The sequence below is a fragment of the Ictidomys tridecemlineatus genome, chromosome 16, assembly GCF_052094955.1.
Source record: "Ictidomys tridecemlineatus isolate mIctTri1 chromosome 16, mIctTri1.hap1, whole genome shotgun sequence".
NCBI classification, from domain to species: Eukaryota; Metazoa; Chordata; class Mammalia; order Rodentia; family Sciuridae; genus Ictidomys; species Ictidomys tridecemlineatus.
This window is the reverse complement of record NC_135492.1, coordinates 37979779-37994483: the sequence shown is the minus strand read 5'-3', so window position 1 is coordinate 37994483 and position 14705 is coordinate 37979779. Positions and strand designations below refer to the sequence as shown.

General features: G+C 54.9%; 1 protein-coding gene across 3 annotated transcripts; it reads left to right on the top strand.

Moving 5' to 3' along the window:
* On the top strand, positions 1-8906 carry Chchd4 (coiled-coil-helix-coiled-coil-helix domain containing 4). Of its 3 annotated transcripts, none has more exons than XM_078033396.1 (3): positions 1-357; positions 5509-5607; positions 5924-6426. In XM_078033396.1, exons 1-3 carry the CDS (start codon positions 336-338, stop codon positions 6145-6147), a joined length of 345 nt encoding a protein of 114 aa, XP_077889522.1. In that variant the 5' UTR covers positions 1-335; the 3' UTR covers positions 6148-6426. The 3 variants fall into 3 exon arrangements, with proteins under 3 accessions (XP_077889522.1, XP_077889521.1, XP_040147075.2); XM_078033395.1 differs by lacking the exon at positions 5924-6426 and adding an exon at positions 7902-8906 and having other exon boundaries at positions 117-357; XM_040291141.2 differs by lacking the exons at positions 1-357; positions 5924-6426 and adding exons at positions 5092-5115; positions 7902-8906.
* The last annotated feature ends 5799 nt before the right edge of the window (positions 8907-14705 follow it).

Sequence of the window (14705 nt, the reverse complement as noted above, 5' to 3'; positions counted from 1 at the left end):
CCAGGGTCAGGCGCTTTCGCCGCAAAAGTTTCGACCCGCGCCGCGCCTCACCGGTGCGCCTGCGCGCTGCAAGCTTTCTGGGAAATGTAGTTCCTGCTGCCGAGGAGGAGCGCGGCCTGCTGGGAAGTGTAGTTCCCAGCTGAGGCGGCCGGGCGGCGGCGGGGAAGGCGCGGAGGCAGGCGCGCGGCGGGCAGGCCTGGAGGGGGCGGGTCCGCGCGGGCCTCAGAGCCGCCCGCCCTGCCCGAGGAGGAGAGCGAGGTCACGGCGTGAAGGGGTGGGAGCCGCCGCCGCCGCCGCCGCTGCTCGCGAGGGGCCGAGGCGCCGGGCCCGCCGCCATGGCCTACTGCCGGCAGGAAGGTAGGGGGGCGCGCTGCCATGGAGACCGCCCGGGAGGCCCGGGGCGACGCGCGGGCCATGGAGGCCCCGGCGCGGGCCACCGAGGCGACGCGCATGTGCCCCCCGTGGGACCCTCGGGGGCGGCGGGGTCGTCCAACCCCGGAGTAAAGTCGACCAGATCGAGCCCCGAAGGGGACGCGGGGTGGCCCAAGGTCACGGGGAAGCTCGAACCCGGACCCCAGAGGGGCCTGCACGTGGGCGGTCCCCTGGGAGCACCCACGTGGCCCCGTTCAGGGACTGAACCCGGGGGTGCTCACCCCTGAGCCCGACCCCAGCCCCTTTTCTGTTTTATTTAGAGACAGGGTCACTACAGATTGCTGAGGCTGGCCTCCACCTCGCGGTCCTCCTGCCTCAGCCTCCCCACAGCCGCCTTGCCTCGGCGCCAGGGCTGCACGCGCTTTTTTTTTTTTTTTTTTTTTAACTGTCCTGGAAAGTTGCCTCGTGGGCCAGACCGTGCCGTGCTGGGGTAGTGGCCCCAGTGGGAGCATTTATTGAGCTCCAGCTGCATATCAGGCGCCATTTACGCTTTATACGTCCCGTCTCATTGACCTCTCAGCGACCTTGATGCTTCATGTTATACCGCCCATGTTTTATGGAGCAGTCAAACTAAAACCGGTGGCGTGAGCAGAACCACAGAGCTGGAGGACTCCCAGACCTGGCAATCTGGTTCCAGAACCGCGTTGTGCAACCTGGTGTGCGGTTTGGACCTCTCTGCTGGGGGGAACTCTCCTTGGGCCCTCCTCAAGAGTGTCCGTGGCCCCTCACTTCCTGTCTGTTGCCACCTGTACCCGGTGGCTCAGAAGCACCCCCCTCTATGCTAAGGCCCTGTGGTCACCGGAGCTGCCACCTAACCCCTCCTCCAGTCCTGAGTCCAGCCTGGGAGGTGGAGAGGCTGGGCTCAAAAATCATCTTATTTTTTCTCCTCTGATCTCTTTGAGTGTTTGATCCCACCAACCTGAGAAGTAGCACCTTATAACAGGTGCTCAGATCTTTTTTGGGGGGCAGGGAGGGGTGGGGGACACCCAGGAATTGACCTCTGGGGCACTCAAGCCCTGAGCCCCGTCCTCAGCCCCATGTTGTATTTTATTTAGAGACAGGGGCTCCCTGAGCTGCCTAGGGTCTAGCTGTTGCTGAGGCTGCCTTTGAACTTGCAAAATTGCAACGTGTGCGCAGTCGAGGGGAGCAATCAAGAGTGGCCACGCGCTTCGGCCCCTTTCAATGCTTTCTTCACTCAAAGGACTCCATTACAGTTTCACTCAGTAGGTTCTTAATCAGGAAAACAACCATCCTTCATGCTAGGCACGGCCACAGACATAATGCATTCACAGCAAGCACTTCTCCATCAATCCTAGCCCTGCAAAGCCCACTCCACCAGGACAGGCCGGCGACAGACCTTCCCTGTGCATGCTGAGTCCAAAAGTCTCAGCCTTAGGCTTTAGTGCAGCAGATGCACACGCACTCAGGTTCCGGCTGCTCATTGGCTCTATCATTTATACTAAATTTGGGGGCTTTTGACTCCCGTGTCAGTCCTTACCAGCTACCACCGGGTTTCTCTATTAGATCATTCACCCTGGGGTCAGATCACCTGGCCTGGTGGCCTCCGCCCTGGTCTTGTGCCTTTCCCTCTTACCAGGGCACGACAGCCCGCCAGGGCTTCACCCTGCTTATCAGGGGAGGGAGGTGACTGTCTGAGGCCACACGGGGGACTGTGGGGTGCCTGGGGACACTGCAGGTTTCCAACTGGGGTTTTACAGTGGAGTTGCCTAGGCCCAGGCCATCCGCACACTCAGCCTCCAAGCCCTGGGGATTACAGGTGTGTGCCACCTCCCGTGTGCCACCGCGCTCAGATCTTGATGTGGTGACCCGTGCCTGTGCCTGCCCTCTGTCCTCAGTGAGTTGTGGCTGTGCACAGTTGAAGGCCACCTAGCATGGGCTCCCTGGCCTTCGGCTGCCCACTCGTGCCAACGCAGAACCTGCCTTCTCCTCTTCAGTGTACCGACATTTATGGAGCACCTGTGGTGTGCCAGCCACTGGGCACAGGTAGTGAGGAAAGTAACTCTCTGTGCCTCCTTGGGTGGCATGGAGGAAGAGCTTGGCATGACCACGTCACCAGGTGATGGCGGTCACAAACCCTGAGCGAGGGGGTGTCAGGGGTGTGCAGGAAGCCTCGCCCCTGGGGAGGGACAGGGGTCCTCCGTGCATTGCGCTGGGCTGGTGAGCCCTCACCCGCTGTGTGTCGCTGTCCCCTGAGAAGCAGGGACATGCCAGGCAGCTTGACTCAGCCAGGCTGGCTTCTGTGGCCTGTGTACGCACTGCAGACTCCACAGATGCTTCCAGAACGTGACCGCGTTTGGACCTTTGGGGCCTCAGTATCAGATCGCAGTCAACAAAATTGCCAGAGCGCAGCTGAGGCGCGTGCACCCGCTCTCCTGCGCAGCACGGCTGCGGGCGGCCGTTGCCAGGGTTACCAGGTGTGCTGACATGGCCTGCCAGGTTCACATCGTCCCCGGCCCCAGGGCAGAAGGCCAGGCGAGGTGTTGAGGCCCAGGCGGCCTCTGCGGGCAAAACCCAGGCAGGTGCAGGTCCCATCCCATGTCCCAGGGAGGGTCACGGACACTGCTCACCTGGTCCTGGAGACCGTGCGCAGGTGTGAGTGGGGAGGAGAGCACAGTGGACTGTCCTTGTGTCCCCTGAATTGTCCTCATACACTTGTCACCAGACTCTGGCTTTCACCCTCCAGAGAGCCCCTGCCTGCAGGCTGGGCAGGCCCGTGTCCCCACAGAGGGTGACCAACTCAGGCCCAGCCCAGGGGCACTGCTGGACATAGCCCTGCACTGGGATTGGCCCCGGGTGGGCGCTGTCCCCCTGAGCTACGCCCTGGCCCTATAGATGGGGTCCTGCTGAGTGGCTGAGGCTGGCCTCCAGTTGTGATTGTCCGTCCTGAGGCTCCCGGGTCACGGGGATCACGGGCCTGTGCCACCACGCCTGGCTGAGGGAGGCCCCAGCTACTTGTTATTTTTTTTAATTCTGTTTTATGATGGGGTCTGAGCTGCTCAGGCTGGCCTCCGCCTGGTCTCCGCCTCCCGAGCAGCTGGGTTGACAGCACCACTGCGCCAGCCTGGAGAAGACCTTTAAAGCGCTGTGTACCTCCTGTGGCCCCACTGAGGGTCCCCTCAGCCCAGCTGTCCTGGGATCTGGTGGGTGGTCAGGAGGGCTGCAAAATTTGGCCTTGTACTTTTTCTAGAAGTTTCTAGAAGGATCCTCCTTGCTCACTCAGCAAGCTTCTCAGTGCATTCTCAGCAGGGGCAGGGGTTGGGCTTCAGAGCCCGGCAGGCAGTGCCCGGTGGTGCCAGGCCGCGGCCAGCCCTCAGGTCAGGGCCTGCTGGGGGAGGGGACCGTGGTGTCTGGGCAGGGTCTGATGGACTTTGGAGTTCCCAGCCCTGGGAGCCTGGGCAGGTCTCTACCCAGAGCCTCAGGTCAGCCCCATAAAGTAGTACCAGTCTGTCAGCCTGAAAGGGGTCCTTTTCTCTTTCAGAACCGGGGAACCAGCTCCAGTTGGGGACCAAAGGGGACTTTTTTTTTTTTTTTTTCTTTTTGGTACCAGGGATTGAACTCAGGGGCCCTTGACCACCGAGCCCCCTCCCCAGCCCTATGTTGGGCTTTATTTAGAGACAGGGTCTCCCTGAGTTGCTGAGGGCCTCGCTGTTGCTGAGGCTGGCCTCCACCTTGCGATCCTCCTGCCTCAGCCTCCCAAGCTGCTGGGATGACAGGCGTGTGCCCTGCTCCAGCCAAAGGAGACTTTTATTCTGGGTGAAGCAGGAGAAGAGGGAAGTCAACCCTCCCGTGTGTTGCGCCCTGTGGGAGGAGGTTGCAGAGACAGGGCTACAGGAATGAGGGGCCCGGTGAACAGGGGGTGTTCATGGACTAGAATAAAGCTGGAGGTCGTCTGGCCTCGCTGGCAGCCATCTCCGCCTGGCCAGGTCCAGCCAGCCCACCTGAAGAGTCTCCTGTCCCCCAAGACAAGGCCAGGGCGGGACAGAAACCCAGCGAGGCCAGGCAGTGCGCCACCAGGACAGGGTGCTGCTGTGCCCCTCTCAGGGTGGGGTGGGTGGAGAGACCAGCTGATGCCCAGGACCAGAAATGGACCCAGCCGGCCTGCCCTTGGGGACCAAGGGGCCATGGATGACCCTGCACCAGGCAGCGCTGGGGACAAGGCGCTCCCACGCACAGGGGAAATGGCTGCCGTCCCTGCTGGGGTCACAGTGGCTGGAGATTTGGGGAGGGAGGGGTGCTGTGGGCGCAGCCAGGAGTCGCGGAGGGCAGCAGGGAGCTGGGTGTCCCCTGGCCATCTCGAGCCGTCACCTCCCTCTGGGCCTGGGATTTCCCCTGTCCTCAGTGGGCCGGGTGCTGATGACGCTGTGCTGTGTCAGGGTCACTGAAGGCGGCTGTCTCTGTCCCCTCTGTGCTCACCGCCCTCCGTTAGGAGAAGGTCGCAGTGTGAGGTGGCCCTGGCTTGGCTGGAGGCCTGGGGACATCAGAGCCAGCCCGGGGCTGCGACCCTGAATGAGGGTGGAAGCCTGGCTCCCGTGCTGGCCACAGACGTCAAACACACCAGCCCTCTGCATCCCTCCTGTCCCCAGCACTGCGCTTGCTGGGAAAGAGGCCACAAATGTCTTGACCCTGGTGTGCTCAGGCCACTGTGTCAGCCTTCGATGGCAGGTTCGGTGTCCTTTCCCATCAGGTGGCTTCTCTGGCGCTGTGGGCCAGCAGGGTGGGTGGGGGCGTGGCTGACGTTGGGGGACACTGGACGGAGCCCTGGAGTTCACAGGCGCTGTCCCGTCTGGGGTCCTGGGGGTCCGGGGCTGCGCTCCTTCTTGGTGGCCAGGGAGGCTTGTGCCCGTTACTGTTGGCACAGGTAGAGACTCGCACTGTCACATCTGCCTGGGTGGGGGGCCTGTGTCCCCTGGCTTTGCGAGGTGGGTGTGTCTCCCTGCACCCTGATCCCAGTGGGATTGTGTCGCGCTCCTGGGGGTCTGAGTGGCTCTTTGGGGCTCCCAGTGCAGTCGCTGCTCTTGAGAGAGACATTTTCCTCCTCTTGTGTCCAAACACCAGGGAAAGATCGCATCATATTTGTGACCAAAGAAGACCATGAAACTCCCAGCAATGCAGAGTTGGTGGCCGATGACCCCAACGATCCATATGAGGAACACGGTGAGTGACGGGGACCTTCGGCCACCCGCAGGCGCCTGCTGGGTGAAGCTCAGTGTGGACACGTCCTCTCCCACCTGGTCCGAGCCGAGGTTGGGGTGGAGGTGCCGTCTGGGCCCAGGTCAGCCTTGCAGGCCGCGCGTCCTGCCTCTGCCCTCCTGGGGGGTGGCTGTGGCCTCGGTGGCCGATGCTCCACGGGGGTGACATCTCAGGGGTGGACGTTGGATTCCAGCAGTTGCAGGTAGGGAGGGGTGACAGGGATCTGTGTGCTCTGTCGAGTGACCAGATTGCGTTCTGCCACCTCTGCCACCCTTATCAGCCAGCAGTTGTGGGAATCGTCCTGTGAGGCTGCTGCAGTCCCCGCTGTCCCCTGTGAAGTGCTCCAGCAAGCACCTGGTGTGGAAGGGACACTCACAGTCGGGCAGCTTCCAGCAGTGGGATCCAGCTCACCCGTCAGAGCCATGGACAGGGATGACTGGGCCTAGGATGTCACTCTTTCTTTTTTGGTACCAGGGATCGAACTCAGGGGTGCTTGACCCCTGAGCCCCCTCCCCAGCCCTATTTTGTGTTTGATTCAGAGACAGGGTCTCGCTGAGTGGCTCAGGGCCTCGATTTGGCGGAGGCCGGCCTCCAACTTGCGATCCTCCTGCCTCAGCCTCCCTAGCTGCTGGGGTGACAGGCGTGGGCCAGCTGCTTCCACTCCAAGGCTTTGGGTGTTGGACTTCGAGGACACTTAGCCAGTTCACCATCAGGAGTGCCCAGTTTGCCCGCCCAAACCCACTCCTGAAAATAACACCAATAAAAAGCCCAAACTCCTCCTGACGTTCATGCTGAGCGCTAACACGGCTTGTGGTGTGAATCGGTGACAAAGGACCCAAGAGCTGGCAGCTGGCCCTGGAGTGGGGGGTCCTGGTGGGAGGGGTCCAGTTGCTGTCGCAAGTGTAGACAGTGCTGGGCGGGAAACTCCGTTTCCCAGATTAAAGCTCAGGATGTCTATAGGCACCCTGTCGGGGACAGTGGCAGGTACAGCTCTCATGCAAAGTGTCCTTGTCCTGAGGAGGGAGGACCGCCACAGGGACAACTTGAGTCGGAGCTCCGTCACCTCCAGTGCTGTGTCTGCCTTTAGCTCCAAACGAGTTGAGCAGATTTTGTGGATCCATGAAGACTCGGGAGGCCACGGGCCAGACTTTTTGTGCTCTCCTGGGGGGGTTTAAACGTGTCCCCCGGCTGTGAGCCCCTGCCCTGCTCCCCCCCTCTAAGGACAGGAGCGTCAGCAGGCCTGGCTGTGATCCTTAATGTCACCAAGGTCGCTCTCAGGGACAACTGGGCGCAGGTGTCTTACCAGACTGAGCCTCCAGGGGGCAGCATTTGTACCTGTTCAGCCCCCAGGTCCCTGAGAAGTGGGGAGAAGTGGGGAGATGGGGGTCACACGGGCTCTGGCCGCAGTCCTGACTTGGATCCCATGAAACCCAGGAGTGGTGTCAGGTGGCGTAGGAGCAGCTTCTGTGAGCGTGGCGGTCCTCTGTCCACACAGAGCAGAAACGAAGCCAATCATTTTGAAAGTGTTTTTAAAAACCAGAAGCGCTGTTCAGACGTCAGCAAGGTTCAGAGACGAGAAAAGATGCCACAAGGTAGCAAAGTTAGGTGCACCGTGGTGTTGGCCTGTCATCCCAGGACTCGAAGCCTGGGGCAGGAAGGTCCCAAGGCTGAAGCGAGCCTGGGCCACTTAGGGCCTCTCAATAAAATTTCCAAAGGGCTGGGGAGGTGGCATAGTTGTTGAGTGCCTCTGGGTTCAGTCCTTAGTATCAGAGCACCAGGGGGTGCCCTGCCACGGAGCCACATCCCAGCTCCTGTTACTTCGAGACAGGGTCTTGCTAAATTGCTCAGGGCCCCGCTAAGTTGCTGAGGCTGGCCTCCACCTCGTGATCCTCCTGCCTCAGCCTCCCCAGTTGCTGGGATGACAGGTGTGGGCCACCGCGCCCTTCCAGTGACCTCATTCACCACCCAAGCGCTCACTCCTTTGGGTGAAACGGTTTGCAATATTTAATTGTTGGAGCGTGGCCTCGTGTGCTGGGAGGTTTTAGAATAGAGATGCGCGTTGCCCGTGGAGAGGGATCCATGGCCACTCTGTCCAGCTGAGCCAGGGAACTCTGGACTCGTGCTAAGCATTTGAACTTGATCCAGCTCCAAAGGTGGGTGCCCAGGGGAGCGCCTGCCAGGCCTGGGGGGTGGCTGACTTGGCACTTTCTGAGACCCTAGGGGACCTCTCACGTCTTCCTGCCGTCCTCCTGTTGCAGGCTTGATACTGCCCAACGGAGACATTAACTGGAACTGCCCGTGCCTGGGGGGCATGGCCAGCGGCCCCTGTGGGGAACAGTTCAAATCGGCCTTCTCCTGCTTCCACTATAGCACACAGGACATCAAAGGGTCAGACTGTGTGGACCAGTTCCGGGCCATGCAGGAATGCATGCAGAAGTACCCCGACCTCTATCCCCAGGACGAGGAGGAGGAGGAGGAGGAGAAGGCAGCGGGACACGGAGAGCCAGCGGCTGCCCCCGAGGCCACTGTGACCAAAGACGGGGTGGACTCCAGCTAATGTAGGCCCTGAGGCCCCGCGTTCCAGCTTTTCGTCTGCAGGGTGACATGGACCTTCTGCAGAGAGCCTTTGAGTCACCCACCCTCCAAGAAAGTGTCTTTCCTGTCCTGCTGTGTGCACTGTCATGTACAAAGTGACTCCTGTCGATGATCCGGGCGACCTGGCCCCCTGACACCACGGGGTCCCAGGTAGGTGACTTCTCTGTCACGTTGCCCTGAGCTTTCCCACTGTCACACACTGTGCCGACCGAACCTTCTCAGCAGCCCCAGGTCCCCACCCCGGAATGTCCCTGTGAGTGAGCTGATGTGATGTGATCCATTCTGTCCCTGTTAGTACATCTTACAAATCTTTGGGAAATGAAATAAAAGCCAAAAAATACTCTTTCTATAAAAATGCCGGCGTGGAGCCATCCCCAGTAGCAGATCCAGATGGCCGGGGCTGGATTTGGGTGCGTGAGGGGGGACTTCATCCCTGATGGATTCTGGTTCCCGTGTTGGCGTGGAGGTCTCCCACAGTTGGAAGGTGCACACGTGGATGTGGGTCCCCAGCCTTTGGCTGGTTGTGCTGTGCGGAGCCCTGGCCGGCCTGCTCACACTGGCCCTCACTCTGGTCCGCTGCGGTCTTCTTGACAGGTCAGGACCTACCTGTGGCCAAGAGAGGACGTGGTGTGAATGAAGTGTTCAATTAAAAGGAAACGCGATTCCTACCTGCGTCTGAGCGTGTCTCTTATTTTCACAAGTCGGGCATACGTTGGATATAAGGAAATGGGAATTTTGGGAAATTGCAGTTGAAATTCCTCTTTTAAAGATCCCGACAAACCGGGTTGAGTGTGTTAAAAATTTTCTACCGTGAGTTCAAAGCCAGCTCCTGGTCTTCCTGCAGACATCGCAGCAGCTCCTGTCGGGGTGATGCTCCCTCCCATGTGGGAAGAGGAAACCGAAGCCTCTGGCCTCCTTGGCCTCCCCGGCCTCCCCGGCCTCCCCTGCCTTCTTGGCCTCCCCGGCCTCCCTGGCCAGGTCAGATGAAGTGGTCACCCAGGGGATTTGGGGGTGGGATTCGGTGGGTTGTCTTTGTAGGTCGTTGGATCGAGGGTCTGTGTTCCCCACTGGCTGATGGCCAGAGGCCTCCGTTCTTTGCCACATGGGCCTTGCCTTCACCACTGCTTCGAACAAGCAGTCCCACACCATCACCTGTCATCAGCCAGGTCCTGTGTCATTAATTCCCGTTTTGCTTGATGTCAATGTTGCGATTTTATGAGTCCAGCTTTTCCATTAAGGTTCTGGAAATTTCAGTCCACGCCATTTGGAGGGTCTCACGTTATCAGAAGCCTGTTTGATGAGAGTTGTGTAACTTTTCCATGAAACTTCTTAGAGACATGACGCTCTAGGGTTATGTTGTTTGCAAAGAACTTTTAGCGAAAGCAAGAAGACTTCAGAACTGGGCACGGTAGTCCTCGCTACTCGGGAGGCTGAGGCAGAGGACCAACCGCTGGAGGCCAGCTTGGCAACATAGACTGTCATGAAAAAAAACTAACAGAAAAACCCTCAAATGACCATGATATAAAGGTCTGATGAGAGTTTGAATAATAACGATAACTGGAAATTTTGGTTATTTCTGTGGCAAACAACAGTTTGACCTTACGATGGACGGATAACCTACAGTTTTGTAATGTACATTACTAACCTTACAAATGGAACTCAGATTTGAGTATCATTTCTTATTGGATGATGTTTCCCACATAATTTTAGCATATCAAATAAGCCTTCTGAAGGGTTCAAACGTTAGTTTGTGGTTAAAAAAATTTTAAATGCTTTATTGAAATAGGATCACAGGGATCAGTGTATAGTTGATAAAAAAGTGAATTTTTTTGGTATTGGGAATTGAACAGAGACACTTAACCACTGAGCCACATCCCCAGCCCCTTTTTTTTTTGAAACAGGGACCTGCTAAGTTGCTTAAGACCTTGGTAAGTTGCTGAGGCTGGCCTTGAACTTGTGATCCTCCTGCCTCAGCCTCCTGAGCTACTGGGATTACGGGCGTGCACCACCGTGCCCGGCACAAAAGTTAATTTTAATAAAACCTTATAAATGAATCCATCCGTGTTGGCTCTGACCACTCAAGAGATTTTCATAATTTTATAAAGACCTTTTTAAAGACCCATCAATCTTTCTAATTTTTTATTCACTCTTATGATTCTCTTTCAACCAAAATACATTTTGTTTTTAATGGTTTTTCATCAAAAATACTTCCTGCTTTCTTTGTACACTTTGCATATAGAATTCTTTTATTGCTGGCAATTTTAATTCTATTAAGTAGGATTTCTAAATTTAGTAGCTGTAAGTTCTGGTTAAAACCTAGGAGGTAAGCAGTTTGAACCAGTCCAATTTATAAGTAATTCCTAAAAATGTGTGTTTGCTCATAGGAGAGTCTTTTCAGTGATACACAGGACACACTTACTGAGGATCCAAATATGTTTTATTTCTACATGAAATTTAAGAAACCAAAGGCAAATAAGCTTAAACCTGTGTTGAGTGCTGATAGTGTCGCAGCATTTAGAAATGACCTGGGTCGTCCATGAATACCATCTAATTTAACTTAGAAAAACTCTTGAGGGTATAATCACTTGGGAAGGTTTTGGAAGTCGTTTTTATTAATACGTATAATTTTTATTTATCATCAATCACTGACCCAGTGATGTAGGTGTCACCTGTTACAGATTCCCCCAGGTCACCTGGAGCTGAGCGAGCCTTTGGCCACAGCTCTGGGCTGCCCAGCACTCCATGGGGCACCTCCCTGTGAGACCCCTGTGGCCACCTACATGTCCCCTCAGCCACCCAGCGAGTGTTATTTACGGTGTGTGTGTGTGCGTGTGTGTGTGTGTGTGTGTGTGTGTGTGTTTAGTGCTAGGGCCTGAGCCCAGGGCTTCACACGTGCCAGGCAAGTGCTCTATCAGGGACTGATGTCCCCAGGCCTCGAAGTATTTTTTTCATTGATTTTGAAATGTCGCAGCCTGGACTGGAACTTGTGATCCTGCTGCCTCAGTCACGTAGCTGGGATCAGAGACTGTCCTCCAGACAAGTGCGACACGAGGTAGGAACACGCTGACTTTTTGCTGATGAAGTGATGTTGATGAGATTCGTTTCAGCGTCGGAGGGAGGGTTGGTGGGCCCAGAGGAACACCCTGATGGTATCTGAAGTAATGAGTCGGTGTCTGACATCATCTGATGTTATCAGGTACGAATATGAATGTCATCTGTGTGTCCCCTTCAAGGACCGCACCTGAGAAGGGCAGAGCTCAATTCCCCCCTTTAGTGATGCTCCCCATCATTTAATCCTTTATATTGAAGAGCATCATTAGCATTATCTTGGCTTCAAGCCTTCTAGAAGGCCAAGACCTTAGTTGACGTCTTCCTTTCCACGGCAGCTTCTTCAATGGACCCCGTAGTTTTAATGCACCGTGGAGCCAAACGTGGGAGCAATGAACAGGTTCACAGCGGAACACCCACCACAGCAGGTTTCACATCCACCAAGAGTTGGAAACCGTCTCCCACCAGCATGATGGGGACCCACACTTGGATGCCCTTCTAGTAGGAGCAAGTGCCGCTTCTCTCGTGTCGATGGCTGTATTCTTAACTCTTGTCTCTTGCCGTCCATTTGGATGCAGCCATCTGAGCTGGTGAACTCTCCATGTAGATTTCGTCCTCCGCCAGTAGGTAATCTCCTGCCAAGCGGTTCTGACAGTTAGCCACTCGCATCTGGTCTGTTGTGTGGCCAGGAGGTCGAAGGCTGTGGCAGCCTGATGAATAACAATTTCTAGTTCAGCGTGGAAGTGAATGATCCTGCTTAACACGTAAACAGGACATCTATAGCTCCAAGATGGGTGACCTCCTAAATCAAGTTTCTTTCCAATGAACCTTTTATTTTTTTCTTCTCCAAACAGTCATCCATCTGTAGCATTCCTCTGGTGACACAGGCCCTGAATCTATGTCTTACCGCCTCTTGGTTACAGTGCATCGTCTCGACACGTGGTTCACATCATCTCCCTGGTTGGAACAGGAGTCGGGCAGAACCTTGTAAGATCATCAAAGGGATCCAAACTAGGTAATAGACTCACATTCGGGTCAGCATGGGTTAAACAGCGCGAATGAACAGAGCCAAACTAACAACCCCAAACGAACCCTAGAAAGCGTATAGAAGCAAGATAAAAAAAACCCCAAAACCATAAGTGACTTGACTGTTCAGTTGGGGTGGAGAAAACAACAGTGAAAGGGCCCCTCCAAACAAGTTCAGGGGCTGAATATTCCATTCTCTGCCCCAGACTCAACCTCCAGGCTTGGAGGAGTGTGGGCCAAACTCACTGGCAATCTTTCTCCGACCCATTGGTTGAGAACCTGTGGGTTTTCACGTACCATGCCCTGATATTTGACCATTCCCTCATTAGTCAACCAGTAGTGTCCTTTATATTCTAACGATGTCAAAATTCAATGAAGAACTCTGACAACCAGTTCTTGTCCCATGGCCACTTTATCAGCTTCCGACACCAGAAGAGCTGCGGCTGCAAGGGCCCGTAAACAAGGTGGCCAGCCCTGGGCTACAGAATCCAGCTGTTTGGACACATAGGCCACTGGACGGTGCCATGTCCCCAGCATCTGAGTCCAAACTCCTATAGGTACTCGAGACCAATCAAGGACATGCAGGAAGAAAGGCTTCGTGAGGTCCGGGAGCCCGGATCCAGGTGCACAGGTGAGTGCTTGTGGACCGTCCTCAAAGGCCTTTGGCTTAGATGACCCCCACATCAGAGGATCCCATTCTCCCCCCTTTGTGGCTTCAGAGAGGGGTTTGCCATGACTGGAAAGTTGGGGGTCCATACATGGCTGAACCCAGGAGCCCCCAAGAATTCTCTAGTCTGATGGCAGGTTGGAGGGACTGGAATTGGCAGGTCTCCTGTGTCTTTGGAGGCCCAGTGGCTATTGTCTGCTCTGTTGCTGCGTCAGATGGTGACCAAGGTATCTGACCTTTTTCTTGGTAGATATGGGCTTTTAAGTCACAGTCCAGTGCTGTCCCAAGGATGGTGTACTCCAGCCCCTGGAGCAACTGTCATTTAGGGAAGGGAGGCGTACATAGAGCCTCTGCGTGGCTTTCTCCTCTGGTCAGGTGGGAGCCCGCTCTAACTGTCCATAGCGGCTGTCCCGCTTGTGTTCTGGTTCAGTGTGCCTGGGTGCATGGGGCTCTGTGGCCCTTCCTGCTGGTGGCTCACAGCGTGTGGCTTGGAGCCAGGGTGGCATGTCCTTTTGGAGGGAGCGCCCTATGGCCCACTCTTGGCTGTTAACATGAACATATTCCTGGTTCATTTGGGGACTTGCAGCAGCTGAGCCCTCCTGGGGCGCTGGGTCCCGTGCATCTGATGCAGTTCTGTGTCTCTGGGACCCCTGCCATATTGGTCCATCAGCGACTTCTGAGCAAGTGGGAAGAAACTGAAAAGGAGGGGCTGGGGCCACCACATTCACTCCTTCCTTCTCTGTTCAAGGCTTAGCATCTGAGCATGGCACGGGGTATTGTTAGAGGCTTCCCCTTTAGTCTGGCTGGTGGAGGCGATCCCCCACTCACTGCCTTGACAGGGTCACAGTGAGGATGAATGCTGGCAAAGCCACGCTGGTTGGTGGGAAACCGAAACCATGAGACCCTTTTTTATGTCATTGGGACTTTGCATTTTCATGCTGATGTTTGTCACAGGAGGCATGAGTATGTTAAATGCCAAACAAATTAAATTTCAGATGGCTAGAACAGAACAGGTGGTTCATGCCTTGGAACTCAGCATACCAAGGACAAAGTGAAAGGCTGTTCTTCTATCTCAGTACATTGTGGACAAACCTAATTATGGACAACAATCATCCTCTGATAGGTCATGAGAACCAGTGCACCTTGACTGAGGAACAAACTCTTTGAGAAAGCAGCTCAACCAGTTTTATGAGAAGAAATCTAGGAATCAATTAAAATAGCTTCATAAGACACAGTTTTAGAATAACGTTAGAAATATCATTTTATTTAGATTCTTAAGTTTAGACATTCTTAAGTCTTTAGTTGTATGGGTTTCTGATATGCTTTAAGGATGATTCATAAACTTTAGGATATTTTAAATATCAGATTTAAAGGGACTTTTTTAGATGGGAGTTTTAGATTAGAAATAAAGTACAAGAGGACTTTAGGTTAATGATGGGTTAGGAGACTTAGAGTCTGGTTTACGTAGTTTGGCATTAGTTAATAAGAAAATAACATATCTTGGGAAAAATAGTAAATCTTGGGAAAATCTGAAGGATGTAAATGAGTGACATATTTTATTAATGATTCTGTACTTTTAATAATTACATAACTGAAGGTCACATCCTGGAAAAATGTCAATTAAGGTACCCTCAATCATGATTAAGGAAATGTCCTGTCTTGGCAAAGTTTTAAATTATATAATCAATGACGTATTGTCAATCTATAATGATGAGAAAAATTGTAA